Below are 16,917 nucleotides of genomic sequence, written 5' to 3' on the forward strand. Positions count from 1 at the left end.
ACTGTGTATTGCAGTTCAATGTTACAATGTCCTTGTAGCTTTTTTGACTGTAGTTATTAAGTTTTGGCAGAGCACATACTTTCAAGAGAGACAGATCATCTGTCTATGGATAACCCATGAGAGGGACACTAACAGTTTAGGCATTAATGAAGTAGGTAGGAGAGTGCTCCTATATAGCTCCTCTGGTAATGGGAATACTGGTTTTCATCCAGTGGTGGGGCTTCTCAGGTACTGTTGATACTGGCTGCTTTTTGAATGGGCTCTAGTCTTGGCTGCTCAACAACAGTGAAGGGTCTAAGCACTCTTGATTTGACACTCTACAAGTACAGTTGCTTCACAGGGAGCAACACGAGTCAGAATTCCTCCCACCCCCTGTAGTACTCACCTTTCCTTGTGAGCAGTGTGTGACCAAGTAAGTGAGGCAACTGATGCAGGGGCCCAGGACAGGTGCAGTGGGGTAGTTTATTTTTTTGCTACTACTTTGGGTATGTCTACCCAGTAGCTATCTACTACTACAGGTAGGTCCCTGCCTGTGCATTCCTGGGGACTGATGAAGTATTTCTGTGGCTCCTGGAGCTTTTCTTCCAGATTGTTCTAGCAACAGTAATATGAAATACTATTATGTATATATGTAATAGATATAATGTGTGATGGCAATAGCACCAATAATTGAGTGTCAGTAGGTCATGGCCAAGGTCAGGCAAAACCCCTCTCCCAGGGCTCTCCCCGGAAGGACAGCAGGGATATGTGTTTGACAGTTCTTAGCTATACTCTTGGCTATGTACACTGAGGGCTGCTGTAGGTACATTATTCTCTCCATTTCATTTGAACTGCCATTGTAGCTCTGACTTGTTTGTTGAGACTTGCCAGGACAATGCTTCTGGGGCAGGCCTACAGCCAGGGAGGGGGGGTGTTGGCAGACACAATATAGGCTGGAGGCGGTGGAATATTTCTTACCCTTGCTTTGAGGAATCATGTGACACCAGGGATCCTATCACAGGCAGGCTCATTTATACCCAGGTTCTTGTGGAGGGCACCTTTGGCTCCCTCTACATTGCACCTGTTCATCACCATGTAGTAGTAATCTCAGCCTGTTGAGCACATCTCTGCTAAGCCAGGATGGTAGAGAAAGGCTGCAAAGTTTAAGATGAGACTGTGTGAAGGTGTCTGACCCTTAGAACAATCCAGTCAGTCAGGCCTCTTCTTAGGGTGACTACTGACTATAGTACCTTAGAGATCTGCTGGAGGGGTGAAGTCAACCTATATGGACTGAATTCAGGCAGGCCTTATCTCTTAGGCTGTACACTTGGAAGTACTGGGTAACTTCACAGTGTATGTACAGGACATTTGCTGGAAGTGAGCCCCTCCCAAAGCTATGAAACTGGGTGGCAGGTGGGCAGTTTCTCTTGACTTGCTGCTGTCCCAGGTCTGCATTCTACAATGTTTTTGTATCCTGATAACTGAATACAAGTGTTTTCCCAAAGTCATTCAACTATTCAGGCTTGGTTTAGTTCTTGTAGAGGAGCAGGTAAATTGCTAGGTGCCTCTATTGAACCCCCTTGCCTGGTTCACAGTTGTTAAACACAGCACATATGCATATTATCCATCCACAATGGGGAGGTGATTCAAATAAAATAACTGTTGCCAGAATGTATTGGTTTTAAATAAATAAGTCATATGATTCTGAGTATAAATAGTAGCATCTCTCTTTGGTAAATATATAGAATTTTGTTGTTACTAAAAGCACCAGAAATAACCCCCAGGGAAGAGGTGATGAACAGTTGGGTAATATGCTTTTAAGCAATTAGTCTTTATTATGGCACAATGCAGTATTGTATAAAGTAACTGTTCACTGTAAAAACATTTTGCATACAACCTGTTAAGAAACCACTACTAAGTATGGGTTATAATTAAGTTTACTAAGAATACTTTCTTTGTAGAAAAAGAGTAAAAATGGTAACATTTCCAAGGCTAGTCCAATTAAACCAAATAATATCGAAAGCATACACGAGTGGGCACTATACTTCTAACAGAGGCAAACTGTTTTCTCTTTGTATACTGGTTCTGAGATAGTTAGGCATCTTTATATTCGAACAATCATTTCACTGTTGACAAAAAATACAATCTATGTAGGGCATAGGTTTTAGACATAACCTTACTCTGGAACTATCACAGTAGCTAAAGTACATGATGGTTAATGGCTCTGACTTAGAGGTGTTTGTGCTTTCTTCCAGATGTGGCTAAAGCCATGCAAAAAGTCAGACATATCCAAACGACCAAGTTATGTTGCTCCACTGTATAAGACAAGCGAGAGGAGGGGCACACTCTCCACCACTGGCCACTCTACAAATTTCGTGATTGCCATGATTCTTCCCTCTGACCAACCCAAGGAACACTGGATTGGACGGGGTGTGGCACTGCTGTGTCAACTAAACTCATAATCTGAAGGTGGCATCATCTCTTGCAACTTCTTGTTAGACTGAATAAAACACATTTTACCGTTTAAATTTTGCTTTGGCTTAAATAAACTTAATGTTCTTAATTATGACTTTATTCTGGCCTCTTTAAAGTACCAATGAAGATTCAGTGTTATGAGACAGACAATGAAAACACACCACACACTTTCTGAATAACTTTATTTTGGGAGAGTTCCGTAAGCATTAGGAACATATATAAAATGACACACCACTGTTGACAATGAAAAAACAGCATTTCATCACTTCCAGCTTTATAAATTTAAAAAAAAATGATTCAGTCACAACAACAAAAATGTTTAGATATTTTAGCAAGTATCACCTTGCAGGACCATAATCACATTGAAGCCACTGACTTACTGTTAATGGAAAAGGTTCACACTGCATCTAGTTACTATAGTATTTCTAAGCATAATCACAGCTGGTTGAATGCAATGTGGTATACACCAAAATCTTTATGGATGTCACATGGTGACAGCATCATACAAGTAATATTGGTGACCTCCAACAAGCATGTTAAAATTAGGCTAGTCAAGCTAAGTGGAATGTTGGAGTCAAACAGAAATGTAGTGGAATTAGGATTGTCTAATGAGACCTGAAACTATACACTAGAATGATGTAAAAACTAAATACTGGTGGAACACTATCAAAATACTAGCAGCAACTGTTAAAGCCCCCTGAAATGACTAAGAAAATCTAGCAAATAAAGATAATACCATTTGTTTGAGAATATAAAACTTTGTATATTGTAGGCATAACAGCTTTGTGAAGCATTTTAGAGTGGGAGTATATTCCCGCAGTTGTTTGAAATGAAGGAGATGTAATGCTGGAATGCACAACCCTCCTTGAAAATCAAACTCAAAACTGAAGGATAAGTGTATCTTGGTTTTGAAAGCAAAATATCCCAGTCACTTGAAGTTGACAGCACTGAGCACACCAGCACCTTTTAGCAAGGTTGCTCAAAGGGCCAAGCAATGAGGTGAAGTAATGACTGTCATAGGCATGCCCAGTGCTGAAAACTTGTGTGCAAAACCACTTACTGCAAGGAGGGCTGAGAAAGAGACAACTGCTGTAAGACCAAATAACCCTTGCTTATAACATATCAAAGAAATATTGGAGATTGACCTCTGACACCTGGTCGCATGTGTTGCCCTCAAATTTTTGTTTTTGTCTTAAAAGGAAAATCAGAGTAAGAGGAAAAGAACCAGAGAAGGGACTGAATAAAAATATTTAAAATGGAAAGGCCAGGGTTTGGCTCTTATGTGGTTTTTCCCAAGGGATATCCTGGCTGCCAAGCAGTTAAAATAGAGCTAGCTGCACACGGTTCAGACATTTGCCTGTATAAATGAAGAGTGGGTGGCATGGGATGTAAACAGCTGTATGCACATGACTAGTCTACAAGTTATGAGTCACAATCAGACGAAACGTGACTTAGACTTCTCACACATCACTGCCCCAGTGGTGTAAGAGCAGGCACCCAAACACTGACCGCTCCATTTCAGGCACCAGCAGTGTATCTTGGCACAAAATGATAGAAGTGATTTTGGCTTAGTCATATACTTGGTACCAAAGTAGCTATGGTACCAGTGCAGTAAGCATTTAGCTGACATTCTATATACAGACTATAGGCATGGCAAACTTGGCTTTTACTACCAGCCACAGCATGTGCTCCGAGTTCCAAATGCCAAACTGGTAAAATAACATGAACACCCAGAACTTAAAATTTCCAATTAACCTAGTTAGTACTAGGGAAATGGAATGCCATTTGTTTGATATTTTTCTAGAGCAGTAATGTTAAGAAAAAGGTATCTGACTACATCCTCTGACTCACCCCCCCCATAAAAACAAAGTTAAAAAGAAAAATCCAACACCAAGTATAGTATGCAAAGAACCATTATGAATCTTTCATTAAACTGAAGTTCACACAAACATACAATCACAAATTTCAGTAGTTTAGGCTGCAAGTTTGAACACTATGCAAATATATACAAAAATAGTAACTCTAGATTCAAGAATAAGGGCTTTCCCCAATGCTAAATCCATACTCTAGTGCAGCCTGGGCTTCCCTCTAGTTCCTAAAATCAACTTTATACAGTTTCAAAGTTGTGTCAAGTTGATCCCTATTAATCCCATATGTATGTATTTAGCTGAATAGAGGGCACTAAAATCATTCATAGCACACACGCAAAAATGTCTGCTCAATGTCCATTTAAAATATTTTTAAAGTTTAAATGATTTTTTTGGTTTAATTTCTATTTCTGCATAGCAACAGAAGTTTCTACTAATAAAAAGACTAGTGTTTTATATGATTCTCTTAAACTTCTATCAATATTGGTACACGGAGTTCCATGTTCTGACTTTATCGCAAACTTTTAAAAGACCCATTCATGCAGAGAAAACAGTACTGAACACCAGTCTTTCGTGGTTAGGCTCAAATCTACAGAACCTGTAAATAGTGCAGGCCACTGGATTCTCTGAGCGACGTGCATACAGTACAAGGAACAGAGGCAAGCTGCACGAGCATTCTCGCAATCAACAGAGATGCTGGGAATGGTCAGAACTGGATGTCAAACACAATTTTGTCTTCATAGAGGGCAATAACCAGCATGATGGCGAATCCAAACAGCAGTCCTAAATTCTGAAGAATGAACTGCCCAACTGGACAGAAGCCATGCTCCTCATGGTCACCATCTCCATGCAGCATTTCTGGAAGCTGAAAGGAGAAACACACCTTAACAAAGACACTTAAAATCTAAAAGGCTTACAGACTGGCAACTTCAGATATCCAGTCCTAGTAAGCCTATTATTATTATTGCACTGCTTTTTCTTCCTTTCCCTAGGTTTTTACTGTAACAAAAACTTTTCCTTCTGACTCCCCGTAATATTGAAGCATAAACAACATACATGTTTCACAAACATGCCCTCTGGATTCCTGTTGGCAGCAAGACTGAAACAATGCTGGGTCTCTGCCATTTAAAAGTTTTACCTGAATGTCACCTCAACGGTCATAACCCAGCAAAGAGCTGATCAGGGGCTCCTGGTACACAGCACTATGACTGTTTACAAAGATGGGCTCCAGGATACAGCCTGACTGGTATTCCTAAGGACCTCTGTTTGGTATGGCTATCTGTAACACACACATGCACACACTCACACTCATACACACACACAAAGAAGGAAAGAGAATTATTTCCATAGTGGTTGCTAAATAGCACTACCCAAAGTTCCCCAAACAGGCATTTCCACAGAGGCTCCTTTAGGAACGTGAAGTAAAGCCAATACCTGTGTATTGCCAATACCTACCTGAATGCCTTCTACTGGCTTTGGGTAAGTAATCTTTCTTATAGTCAAGGCAGTGTAGCTAAAATAAAGATGTGGTCATGCTTTCTACTCTGTAGCCCTGTCAAGGTTTTCTATAATTCACAGTTTACGTACTGTACCTGACAGTGTGTACATAAACTCTTCCACAGTCTTTAAAACAAAGCCCAGAGTTCCTATTATTAAAAAACAAAACAAAACAAGTTCCCTAATTCTCTTTTCAGTCAGCTTTTTTAGCAGTTGCAAATGTAATGTAGACCTTGACCTAAGTTGGGGAAGGGTCTTGGTGGAGCTAGGGAAGGAGTTCAGAATATATTGCATAAAATTATCAAGGAATAAATAAAAATGGTGGTTAAAAAAAAAAAAAAAACCACAAATTCTTACTGTAAAATATTTCTTCTGATCGCTAGCATCCTAGTGGCTGTGAACTGCATTTCCAGTGGCAGATGACAACTAATAATGATGACAATAATGTCTGTCCCACTAGAACCATCTCTTTGTGGGAGAAGCACTAAACTTGAGAAATAAAGTCAAACAGTTGGTAAGTTATCAATAGATCAAGACACAAGTGCCAAGGACAGAAAGCTCAGCAGGAATTAGTGGGTTCCACACCCGAGGAGTGCAGATGTGCTGCCTAAGAAATGAGGAGGCAAAGCATGAAGGGTCTGCAAGAAGCAGGAGTTTCTCCCCTCAAGAAAGGTGATCTGTGACACAGAGAGGAAGTGACAGAGCACAGAGTCGACAAGATGGTGAAAGCCTGGCAAGTCAATGTAGGAACTTAGGGATGCTGTTCTTGGACCTGAAAGTTTTGCCAGGGAGAAAGGTAAAAGTATTATCTACTTAAAATGTAAAAATGAAACCTACAGAAACTGGCAGCCCCACAGAAACACTGTCTACCATGTGAAGTACTGGTGTAAAATGGAAACGACCAACTGCTGCTGTTAGTAACTTTACAGACTAGAATGCACATAGGAGGTCTGCTTTCTTCTTGGCAATAAAGCAATGAGTCTAATTATTCTGTAATTGTATCTCTAAATCCTACTATTAGTTGACTTGTGACACAATCGGTTAGAAATTTTCAGCTGCTCCAGGAAATTCTAAGGTAAATGGTTTTTCTAATTGTTATTTAGATGTCAGTCTTTAAAATTGGCCATATTCCTTAAAAATACACTGCAGTTTCCAACCACTTCCAAATATGTCTTCCATTTTTGAAGGCTGTATTCTATTTGCAAGTTCAGTACAACAGAGAAGTCATCTAAAGCATCTTACCATATCCACCAAGGCCACATAGAGGAACATGCCGGCAGTGATTGCGAAGATCCAGAGTGTGATGTTGTTGGCATACTGACCGACTGCCGTGCCTATGAGCATTCCTATGTAAGCCATCATGGCAGAGAGCAGATTGTACACAATTGCTTGCTTTACGGTCATGCCTGCTTTTAGAAGAACTGCAAAATCACCTGCAATTCAGATATCATGGGAGAAGTTATTTTTAAAAGCACAGGATTTGAAAGCATAACTTTGAGTGGACAAAAACTTTTTTAAAAATTAAGAATGCATTATAAAGACACAGCATTAACAGTAGAGCAAAAGCTATAGGGGTGATAGAATTGTTCTACATCCTGTATGTGGTACAATTACATAACATGGAGAGCCAAGCAATTGTACATACCAAGCCAATTAAGCCAGGTGTAGTGTCACACATTTTTAATCTTGACACTACACCTGGCTTAATTGTGTTTGAGGCCACCTGGTCGATAGACTGAATTCCAACACTGCTAGGGCTACAAAGAGAAAGCCTGTCTTAAAAAAGCAAAAAACAAACTAAAACCAAGACAAAATGGAAGGAGAGAATAAATATACCTATGCCCTTTTAAAAGTAACAACTCAAAGTTCATTTCTGCTCTTCAGTAGGAAATGAGCAAAGTTAGAAGAGTAGTAATAGTTTCTTATATATATTTTATGCTACATATGCACTAGTTTTTTTCCCCAAGAAATAACAATAAAACCTTAATTAGAAAAAAAAAAACAAAAAACAAAAAAACAAAATGTAAGGAGAGAAAAGAGCTTTCCCCTTCCTCTTCATCATGTTTATGGGACTGCTCCACCCAGCTGTGCAGAGCAGCACACTGCTGGAAGGGGAGCAGACCCGAGGGCACAGGAGGAGGAACCCTGGGGCTGTTTAACAGACAGCAACAAGAAGAAAGAAACCAAAAAGAAAGCCATTTTCTCTTCATCTAACAGAACACTGGGAAAAGCAGTTACTCAGAGGGATACAAATGCTGCTGGACAGAGTCTTCAAGCTGAGAGACCCAAGGTCTACCTTCACTTACTGTAACAGTGTTCTTTGTTCTAGTTATTGAATATCCAAGCCTCCAACCAAACAATAAACGGTATATGCAAGTGTTATGTAGATGACTGATAGGGCTCTGTTCTTAAAGAAACTCTCACGGCTACAAAGTTTTCATTTACAGCAAGTAAGAAGTTAACAACAGTAAAACTGTTTCAAAGTATTACTTCTCCATATTCCAATAAACTGCTATCAGCTACAAACAGCACTATCTTTCAATTATTATATTTATTTGAAAATTAGAAGCTCTTCCAAAGTCTTCAACATTGCCATTCTCTAGTTTCTATTTAATACTCGTCCCCTTATTCCTTTCCCTCCTTTCTCCTAGGGTTCCTGCTGCTGTAACTTAGGGTAACATGACCAAAAGCAACTTGGGAAGGAAAGGGTGTCTGGCTTACACATGAGAGTCACAGTCTACAGAGAGAAGCCAAGGTGGGAACTCAAAATAGGGAGGTGGGTATAACCTGCAGGCAAGAGCTGACTCAGAGAAGAGTGCTGCTTACTGTACCTTGCTGCGTGTGGCATGCGTGGAAGTTAGGGACTACATGCCCAGGGTTGGTACCACCCACAATGGACAGGGTCCTCCTATATCTGAGGGGAGCAGATCTCTGAGTTTGAGGCCAGCCTGTTCTACAGAGCTAGTTTCAGGACAGGACTAACCAGGGAAATCCTGTCTTTAAAAAAGACAAGAAACTTAAGAAAGAAAATGCCCAGTTTCCAGTTCTCTTGGAGGCATTTTCTCAGTCCTAGTTCTCTCTGGACCACAGCTTGTATCAAGGTGACATAAAATTCGCTAGGACAACTGCTTCCCAATCCTCTTGCAGAGCCCTGTGCAGGCTGTTTCTCTCCATTCTTCCCTGGAGTCTGCTTTATTTGTCCAGCCTTCTCTAGGTTCCTGTATGGAAGGAGCTACCTCACTGACTTCTCCATTCATTTCTCCTTTGTACTTGCAGTAATTCACGCTGAACCAATTGCGCTAAATTAAAGGGGGACCTTTTAGTAGGGAGCTGAGTAAAATGAAATTGCTGGCATCTCCTGTAGGTTGTTTTGAAGCACATTGTTTCCTTTATAGTTTCAGAAATGCGATTCTGAGGGAAAGGAGCACGATTGAATCCTTAATGAGCACTGGTGAAGGACAAACTGTGGAACTGCATCAAACGCCCAGTCTTTCCTGCTACGACAAGGAGGAGAGCGGGATGATCTACTTCATTCTTGAGAAAGTAGGAGGATGAATTAACCAATCAGAATCCCAAAGGTGTTTGCCAAGGCAGAACCTCGTGCAACCCAAGCTGGCCTTGAACTTTGGACCCTTCAGAAGGAATTATTATTTAGTTCCTACAAAAATAAGATATAGTGGCCTCTGTCCTTCCAGTGGTGGGTACAACTGTCATTTTCTTAAAGCATGCACACATGTGTTCTGTGTAGGTCTCTTGGGGTCTTTCTCTCAACGGAGCCTGTCCGTAATTTAATTAAAACTTTCTTTTTTTTTTTTTTTTTCCATTTTTTATTAGGTATTTAGCTCATTTACATTTCCAATGCTATACCAAAAGTCCCCCATACCCACCCACCCCCACTCCCCTACCTGCCCACTCCCCCTTTTTGGCCCTGGCGTTCCCCTGTTCTGGGGCATATAAAGTTTGTGTGTCCAATGGGCCTCTCTTTCCAGTGATGGCCGACTAGGCCATCTTTTGATACATATGCAGCTAGAGTCAAGAGCTCCGGGGTACTGGTTAGTTCATAATGTTGATCCACCTATAGGGTTGCAGATCCCTTTAGCTCCTTGGGTACTTTCTCTAGCTCCTCCATTATGAACTCTAGCTCTGCTTCATAAAAGTATGACTCGCAAAAGCTGCTCCTCTTTTCTTCTTAGACCCCTATAGATCTTTGCCAACACACATACCATGTAATCACAACTACTAAGAAACTCTACTACTTCACATGCTCTCCAATCCCCTGGGCCCTTTACCACTAACACAGCAAACAAATTGTTTTGTGTTGCTTTTTTGTGTGTTTTCCACAGAATTTTGTATGAATTTTCCAAAATTTTGTATGAAAAGTCAGACAATATGCATTGTTTGGGTCTTTTTTTTTTTTTAAAGATTTGTTTGTTTGTTTATTAATTAATTATATGTAAGTACACTGTAGCTGTCTTCAGACACCCCAGAAGAGGGCATCAGATCTCATTATGGATGCTTGTGAGCCCCCATGTGGTTGCTGGCATTTGTCTCAGGACCTTCATAAAGCAGTGAGGGCTCTTAACCACTGAGCCATCTCTCCAGCCCTTGTATCTGGATTTTTATCACTTACCATAATGCAAATAAGACTAACCCTCAGCACTCTATGTCAGGAAATTACATTGTATTACTCAGCACTCTTCAGCCCACAGATGTATCACACTTTATTTACCAGCTGAAGAACATTTAGCTTAAGTATCATTTGGGGCAATTATGAAATCACTGTATACAGTAAACAGGCTTTTGTATCAGCTCAACTTTTCCTTTCTCTTCAATAAAGCCAGTTTATTCATTATATTTCTATTTTGTAAGAAATTCCATTCCCATCAAATATAATAAGACTATAGTTGTTCACATCCTGGACAACATATAACAAACCCAGGAACTGAAATTTCACATTTAGATACCAAGTTTTATCTTCTTTAGTAAATGTCTATTCAAGGTTTTTGTGTGATTTTTTTTTTGGGGGGGGGGGTGTCTAGAGAGTTTCCTATCACTAACCTAAGAAGACTTAAATACTATGGTCCTAATGGCTTTTTATAAAAATTTTCCCCACTCTCTAAAACAATGTCTTGTTACATTGTAAATGTGTCTGGAGTCATCTATTTTATTTTCTTGATGGATTATATTTTTAGTAATGTGCCTAAGAAGACACAACTAGGAATTTACTATCCCAGACTGTGTGGATTAATGGTTTGTTTTGAGTTAATTTTGATTCATGGTGTGGGGTGTGAGTCACAGACTCTGACAGCTTCTACTTTTGAACATCCCACACTGAAGTACCATTTGCTGAAGCCTACCTGTGTGGAATTTTCTTTGTACCTCTGTTGAAAAATAAAATACATCATATATATATATATCAGTATTCTTTTCTTCTCACAACATTTCTTAGCACAACAAATGGAGAGTGCCTGCCAAAGCTGTTAATGAGTGTGATCCAATAATATGGTTACTAACAATAATTATTGTGATTTTTAAAAGAGTTAATTTTGATATTCTTTACCATTGTATATTTAAAAATTATACGGGTTAGTGAAAGAGCTTAGTAGTTAAGAAGACTGCATGCTCTTCCAGAGTACTTGGGTTTGATTCACAGAACTCACAAGGTGGTTCACAACCATCTGTACTTCTAGAGCCAGAGGATCTGAAAACGTCGTCTGACCTCCTTGGGGACTAGGTATGTGCATAGTGCACAGAAATGCATACAGCAAACCATCTACATGTCAAAAATGAATAAAGACTAAGATAAAACTCTGTATAGATCTAAATAGTGAATGGACAACTTTCCTTAGACAACTCCTTAGACAATTAAGCATGTTACAGAGAACTTAAGTTTAATCTCTGCTGTACTTGAGGGGGATTGGAAAATGCACAGCTTATCTGAGCTGAGTCCTAATAACATGATTCATTTATCAAATGTGATTGCTTTCCTGCTAAACACACTGCTTAGCATCAGAGGGCGTTTGGGTCAAGCATAGTGGTATACACCTCTAATCCCAACCCTTGGGAGGTCAAGGCAAAGCTGACTGCTGACACAGAGCAGCCTTGTCTCCCTAGCAAGTTCCAGAGCTGCAAGGGTTATATGGTAGATCCTATCTCACCAACACAAAACAAATCCCCAAACCTCTCACTGTAACATTTAATAACAATTATAAAATAAACAGAAGACATCATTATCAATAATGACAGGGAAATTGAAATGAGTAGGAAAATAAGAACCTGCACAAAACAGTTTGGATATTGAGATCATCATATATACAATCATGAGCAAGAAAATGTTAAAAAGAGAGAGAGAGAAAGACCCTGAAAGCATTTTGAGGGTCCTACTTTATTAAAATCATGTAAGACTCACACACACACACACAGGCACGCACCCGTGCCCACAAGATTGTGCAAACATCAAAGCTGATGGTTTAAAAAAAAGAAACGACTAGAAGTTAATGATTATTCCAAAACCTCAGTGGTCTTTAAAGAGTGACAGTCAGAAACTATTTTCCAGTTGCTATAATAACCATCCACACACCCAAGTCTCTTTAAACAACATTCTATTTAGTGTCTGGACAACAGTGTGATCTTTCCATCATCTGTGATGAAATAACTGTCTTAGGTTCCTCTGGTTCAATTTTCAATTATGTAATAGAAAACTTTACCCTGTTCCTTTAAGAAAATAAAACGTATATGGCACATGAAATAAAATAAAAAAGGGTTAACACCACAATCAGGCATTGGAGAAATATTTCCTTTTAATTTATGATTGCCAACCTAGTCATTATATATGATCCTTCTTTTTTTTTTTTTCTCCTTCTCACTCCGTCTACTCGCTCCGGCCCAATTTATTTATTTATAATTTATTTATTTATTATATGTAAGCACACTGTAGCTGTCTTCAGACACACCAGACCAGAAGAGGGCATCAGATCTCGTTACAGATGCTTGTGAGCCACCATGTGGTTGCTGAGATTTGAACTCAGGAACTTAGGAAGAGCAGCAGTCAGTGCTCTTAACCGCTGAGCTATCTCTCCAGCCCCTGTATGATCCTTTTTAACAGTACCACTGTTACAGCAGTAAAAAGCACACAGGCGCTGATACTTCCACACAAGAAGCAGTTACTTTTAGTCTTATATTGGGATATGCCTGGCCATAGATGGCACTCTGCACCTGTCAGCAGATTTTCTGTCTTAGCATCTCCGCAGTTTCATACATTTTACAACTGAAGGAAGCCTAGATTTGATGAAAGGCAGTAAGACTTTTGAGGCTCATACCTAATTCATGTGGCAGTTCATGACAGAAGACGGCTATGGATGTGCTGATGCCTCCAGTCAGCCCCGCGCTGAAAGCTGCCCCTGGAGAGGATGATGAACACAGGGCTCAGTGAGTGAGTGAGCCTCAGGCCTCCCGCTTCCTCCACTGTCAGTGAGATGCTCCTTCTATCTGCAGGAACTTCAACTGTACTTGACTCACCCCACTTATACATCATGGCTTCTCAACATACACTGGGGGTGTAAGGTCTCATCCCACTAGCAGATGTCAGTATGCTTTAGTATCAGTAACTACTATGATTATAAAAAAAAATACAGCCTTTGCTTTCTGAAGGAAACCAAAGCTTATTTCTGACTAATAAAATCTAGATTCCCAAAGCCGGGCAGTGGTGGTGCATGCCTCTGATCCCAGCACTTGGGAGGCGGAGGCAGGTGGATTTCTGAGTTCAAAGCCAGCCTGGTCTACAAAGTGAGCTACACAGAGAAATCCGGTCATGGGGGCAGGGGCCGGGGGGGGGGGGGGGCGGGGGGGAAAGATCCCAAAGAGAATCATGCCCTGGTGACAGTTAATGTTCTAAATTAGTCATTAGTTTATATTCCAGCAACGGCATGTATAGTTCATACATGTATGTCAATTTGTTATTGTGGGCTTTAATGTGAAACTTTTCAAAAGCTGTGAAAATTTTATTAAATTCAAGACTGAAATTATACTGGACTCTTATAGGGGTGTCTATGAGTTCGATTATGTTAAAATAGCAGTTTCAGTAATCTGACTTTGCTTCAATAGAACTAAAAAGTACTAAAATTTCATTTTTTTTTAAACTTTCAAATACCATATCTTTCAGAGAAAATAGAAATGGCAGTAATAATATACAGCTGGACATTCAAAACTTGTAGGTAAATTTTAACCGTATAGATTGTAGCTTGTAAGGTTAGTAGGAACTTAGTAGGAATGGGAAAATATGCTTAAAGGATACATTGTAACCCAAGCTCCAGGACACTTACCAATGGCGAGGCCGTCACTGAAGTTGTGGATGCCGTCACCCATGATCACCATCCAGGCTATATTGGCTATTCCTGTTTCCTTCAGGTCTGAGCCGGAGTGGCAGGGCCCGTGAGAATGATGGGCGTGTCTGTGGTGCCACTGGTGGCTGTGCTTCCTCAGCACTGCTTTATCCTCATCATGGTGGTTATGTGAGGTCACGTGGACCTCGTGCTCATGAATGGTGTGCAGTCCATCACTGTGAGAATGGTCCATGATTTTCTCTTCCTCCACACCCAGGTAATTTTTAGGAGGGGATTCTTGTTGGGCTTCTAAATCCGTCAGTTCAGTCTCATTAAGCCGGTCTTCAGAGACTACCGAGTCATCCGTTCCTACATCAGAATAAAGGATATGCTGATCTAGCAAGTGCTAATCTAACCCTGGGCAGGACAGCAGTGAGGTCAACACCGCTTAAATGAATATATTTCCCTTATGCATTTTAAAACTCAATCCATTAGAATAATTTTTCTAAAGCCCATCAGCTAAAATTTAAATTACTTGCCCAAGTCAGCTGATGGCAAAGTTCTCTACACATGTGCTCCACCAACAATATACTATTCAGAGGTCTTCATTGGAATGTTCTGGCCACAGCTGGTAAGTCATTTTAAAAAGATTATTTTCCAGAACTATTTGTTTTATGACAGAGACCGGGATAACTCCCAATTGTCTTTTGGGAGAGTTGGACAGCTAGGGAAGGCTGCCATCTATGCTGAGAACCACTGACACATGGAGGAGAAAGAGAAACTCAAATGCAAGCTGAAGGTATAGAGTAAGAAAATCTTAACTGTCTGAGCCACCTTGTTCTGTTAGATAACATGTGGATTGTAAATACAAGGGCAAGCTATTCTTCTTTAATTACAGAGGCAACTTTTCATTTTCCTTCTATACCCAATTACGGATAAAGGAAACTGCACCCTGTCAAGAAGAGTACCGCTCACTGAACGTGGTAATGCATACCTGCAATCCCAGTACTGGGAAAACTGAGGCAGAGGGCGGAGAGTTCTAACACTGACACAGAAGACTGCTGAATTCTGTGGGTTGGTCTAGTTTTGATACAGAGTGGCTTTGCATTTTATTTCTTCTTTTTGAGACACTGAAACAGAGGGCTCTTGCTAAGTAACTTAGGCAGGCCTTGAACTGAAGATCTTCCTGCCCTAGCCTTCCAGATGCTGAGATTACAGGTGAGCGCCACCAGGCCTGACCCTTGTTTCACTTCTCTCACGTATTTTTTCAAAAGGAAGCGGCAAGTTTGCCTTGCTCCTAATATACCTGGTTCCATTGCATGAACAGAATTGTAATTACAAGACACACTCACATTAAAGGAGGATCACAGTAGGAAAACCACAAAGAAAAGAAATTTCAAACACATTGTATAGGAACAACTTTTCAATTTTAGGTTTTTCATTGGAATAGTTTGATACCAGCAAGGGGCTTGAGTTGGAGCCAGTCAGCATCCGGTGTGCTGTTTAACTTATGATCTGAAAGCTTTCTTCCAATAGTGGATTCTTCTGTGCTCTGCTTCATAAACCATTTCTGTTTTCCCTGTGGGAATTTAAAACAAACAAACAAACAAATAAACAAACTGGTATTGGCATAAAATCTGCAGCAATAACTAGTAATGATATGCCTTTATTAACCCCCCTTTTAGGAGCAATTGATACTAACAATATACATCACTTATTTATCATCCCATTTTTATATAAGATGGATGCTGGGTATAGAAGTCAGGATTGGCTGCAAACTTCTTTACCCACTAAGCTATCTCACTGGCTCGGTTCATCTACTTTAATAGAGTGCAAAGTACCAAACTATTATGCAACCCAAATGAAATGTGTGAACTACTGCATCGAATTCCACTGCAATAGTATCAAGTGGCAGTGAGTCCCTAATCTTCACGCTCACTCTCACCTTACAATGTAATCTCTCACTTCTCTGGATGAGGCATGACCATGAAGGAGTCAAACCTAAGCCTGAACTCTCCGTCTGTAGCTGGCTTCTGAGATGTGCAAGGTTTACGCTTATTAACACAGAACATGTGACAACTCACCTGCCAAATGGAAGCAGTATGACAATCACCGATTCTTAACAGCTTAACAAAAAAATCATTAAGAATCCAAGTGGTCTTCCTTCTGACCTTGTAAGCAGACAACTGTATGATTCCATTCTCAACTGCTTAAGGTACTAACTGCTGCCCTGCATGGGTTAGGTTGAACTCTTCTCTCTGACTTAGCAATGTGGCTTTTTACTCCATAGTTTTGTCACTGTAACTACCAATACTAAGAACTCTTCCCATTAGAACTTCTGCTTTCCTCCCATCCTGATTTAAAGAAGCATGTATGGTACAGCAGTGAAAATGAGCTCATGCTCTCAGGGAGTGCTTCCTGCCTGGCCAAGTGCACTTTCAGGATGGTTTCTCAGATGTAAACTCCAAGGCAGGTGTGTGATCATTCTAACTGCTGTGTGTATGCTTGTTCGGCTACTTGGGCCTGAAGCAGTCTCCAAAAATAGGCACTACTTTTCTCCCCATGTAAGTCCCCTGCTGCATCTTATAAGGATATGGGTCTATCCTAGGGCCTAGAATTTTGGCTGGCCTTGACCAACACAATACAGCATACTCTGTAATATAGTTTTTACTATAGTCTTGTGGGTTTTTTCTCTTCTTTTGTGTATGTAGACATGCATGTGTGAGTGTGTATATGTGGGTGGACACATGGGTACCTATCTGCAGGAGGCCAGAGGT

General features: G+C 40.3%; 2 protein-coding genes across 8 annotated transcripts in view; one reads left to right on the forward strand and one right to left on the reverse strand.

Annotated features, from left to right (window-relative positions):
* The window catches only part of Dnah7c (dynein, axonemal, heavy chain 7C), a 382,050-nt gene extending 379,497 nt beyond the window's left edge, over window positions 1-2,553 (forward strand). For 2 of the 3 annotated variants that reach the window (XM_011238631.3, XM_006496387.4), the window contains one exon: window positions 2,235-2,542. In XM_011238631.3, coding sequence (XP_011236933.1) covers window positions 2,235-2,441 — 207 coding nt within the window. In that variant the 3' untranslated portion in view covers window positions 2,442-2,542. Of the gene's footprint in view, window positions 1-2,234 lie in introns of all 3 variants that reach the window. The other variant, NM_001310335.1, reaches the window with a different exon arrangement.
* A 66-nt stretch (window positions 2,554-2,619) lies between these two features.
* Slc39a10 (solute carrier family 39 (zinc transporter), member 10) overlaps window positions 2,620-16,917 on the reverse strand; it is a 118,233-nt gene continuing 103,935 nt past the window's right edge. For all 5 annotated transcript variants that reach the window (NM_001356417.1, XM_006495932.3, NM_172653.3 and 2 more), the window contains 5 exons: window positions 15,599-15,719; window positions 14,141-14,509; window positions 13,139-13,219; window positions 7,062-7,252; window positions 2,620-5,187 (listed from right to left, as the gene is read on the reverse strand). In NM_001356417.1, coding sequence (NP_001343346.1) covers window positions 5,029-5,187; window positions 7,062-7,252; window positions 13,139-13,219; window positions 14,141-14,509; window positions 15,599-15,719 — 921 coding nt within the window. In that variant the 3' untranslated portion in view covers window positions 2,620-5,028. The remainder of the gene's footprint in view (window positions 5,188-7,061; window positions 7,253-13,138; window positions 13,220-14,140; window positions 14,510-15,598; window positions 15,720-16,917) is intronic.

Source organism: Mus musculus, chromosome 1, assembly GCF_000001635.26.
Source record: "Mus musculus strain C57BL/6J chromosome 1, GRCm38.p6 C57BL/6J".
Classification (NCBI taxonomy): Eukaryota; Metazoa; Chordata; class Mammalia; order Rodentia; family Muridae; genus Mus; species Mus musculus.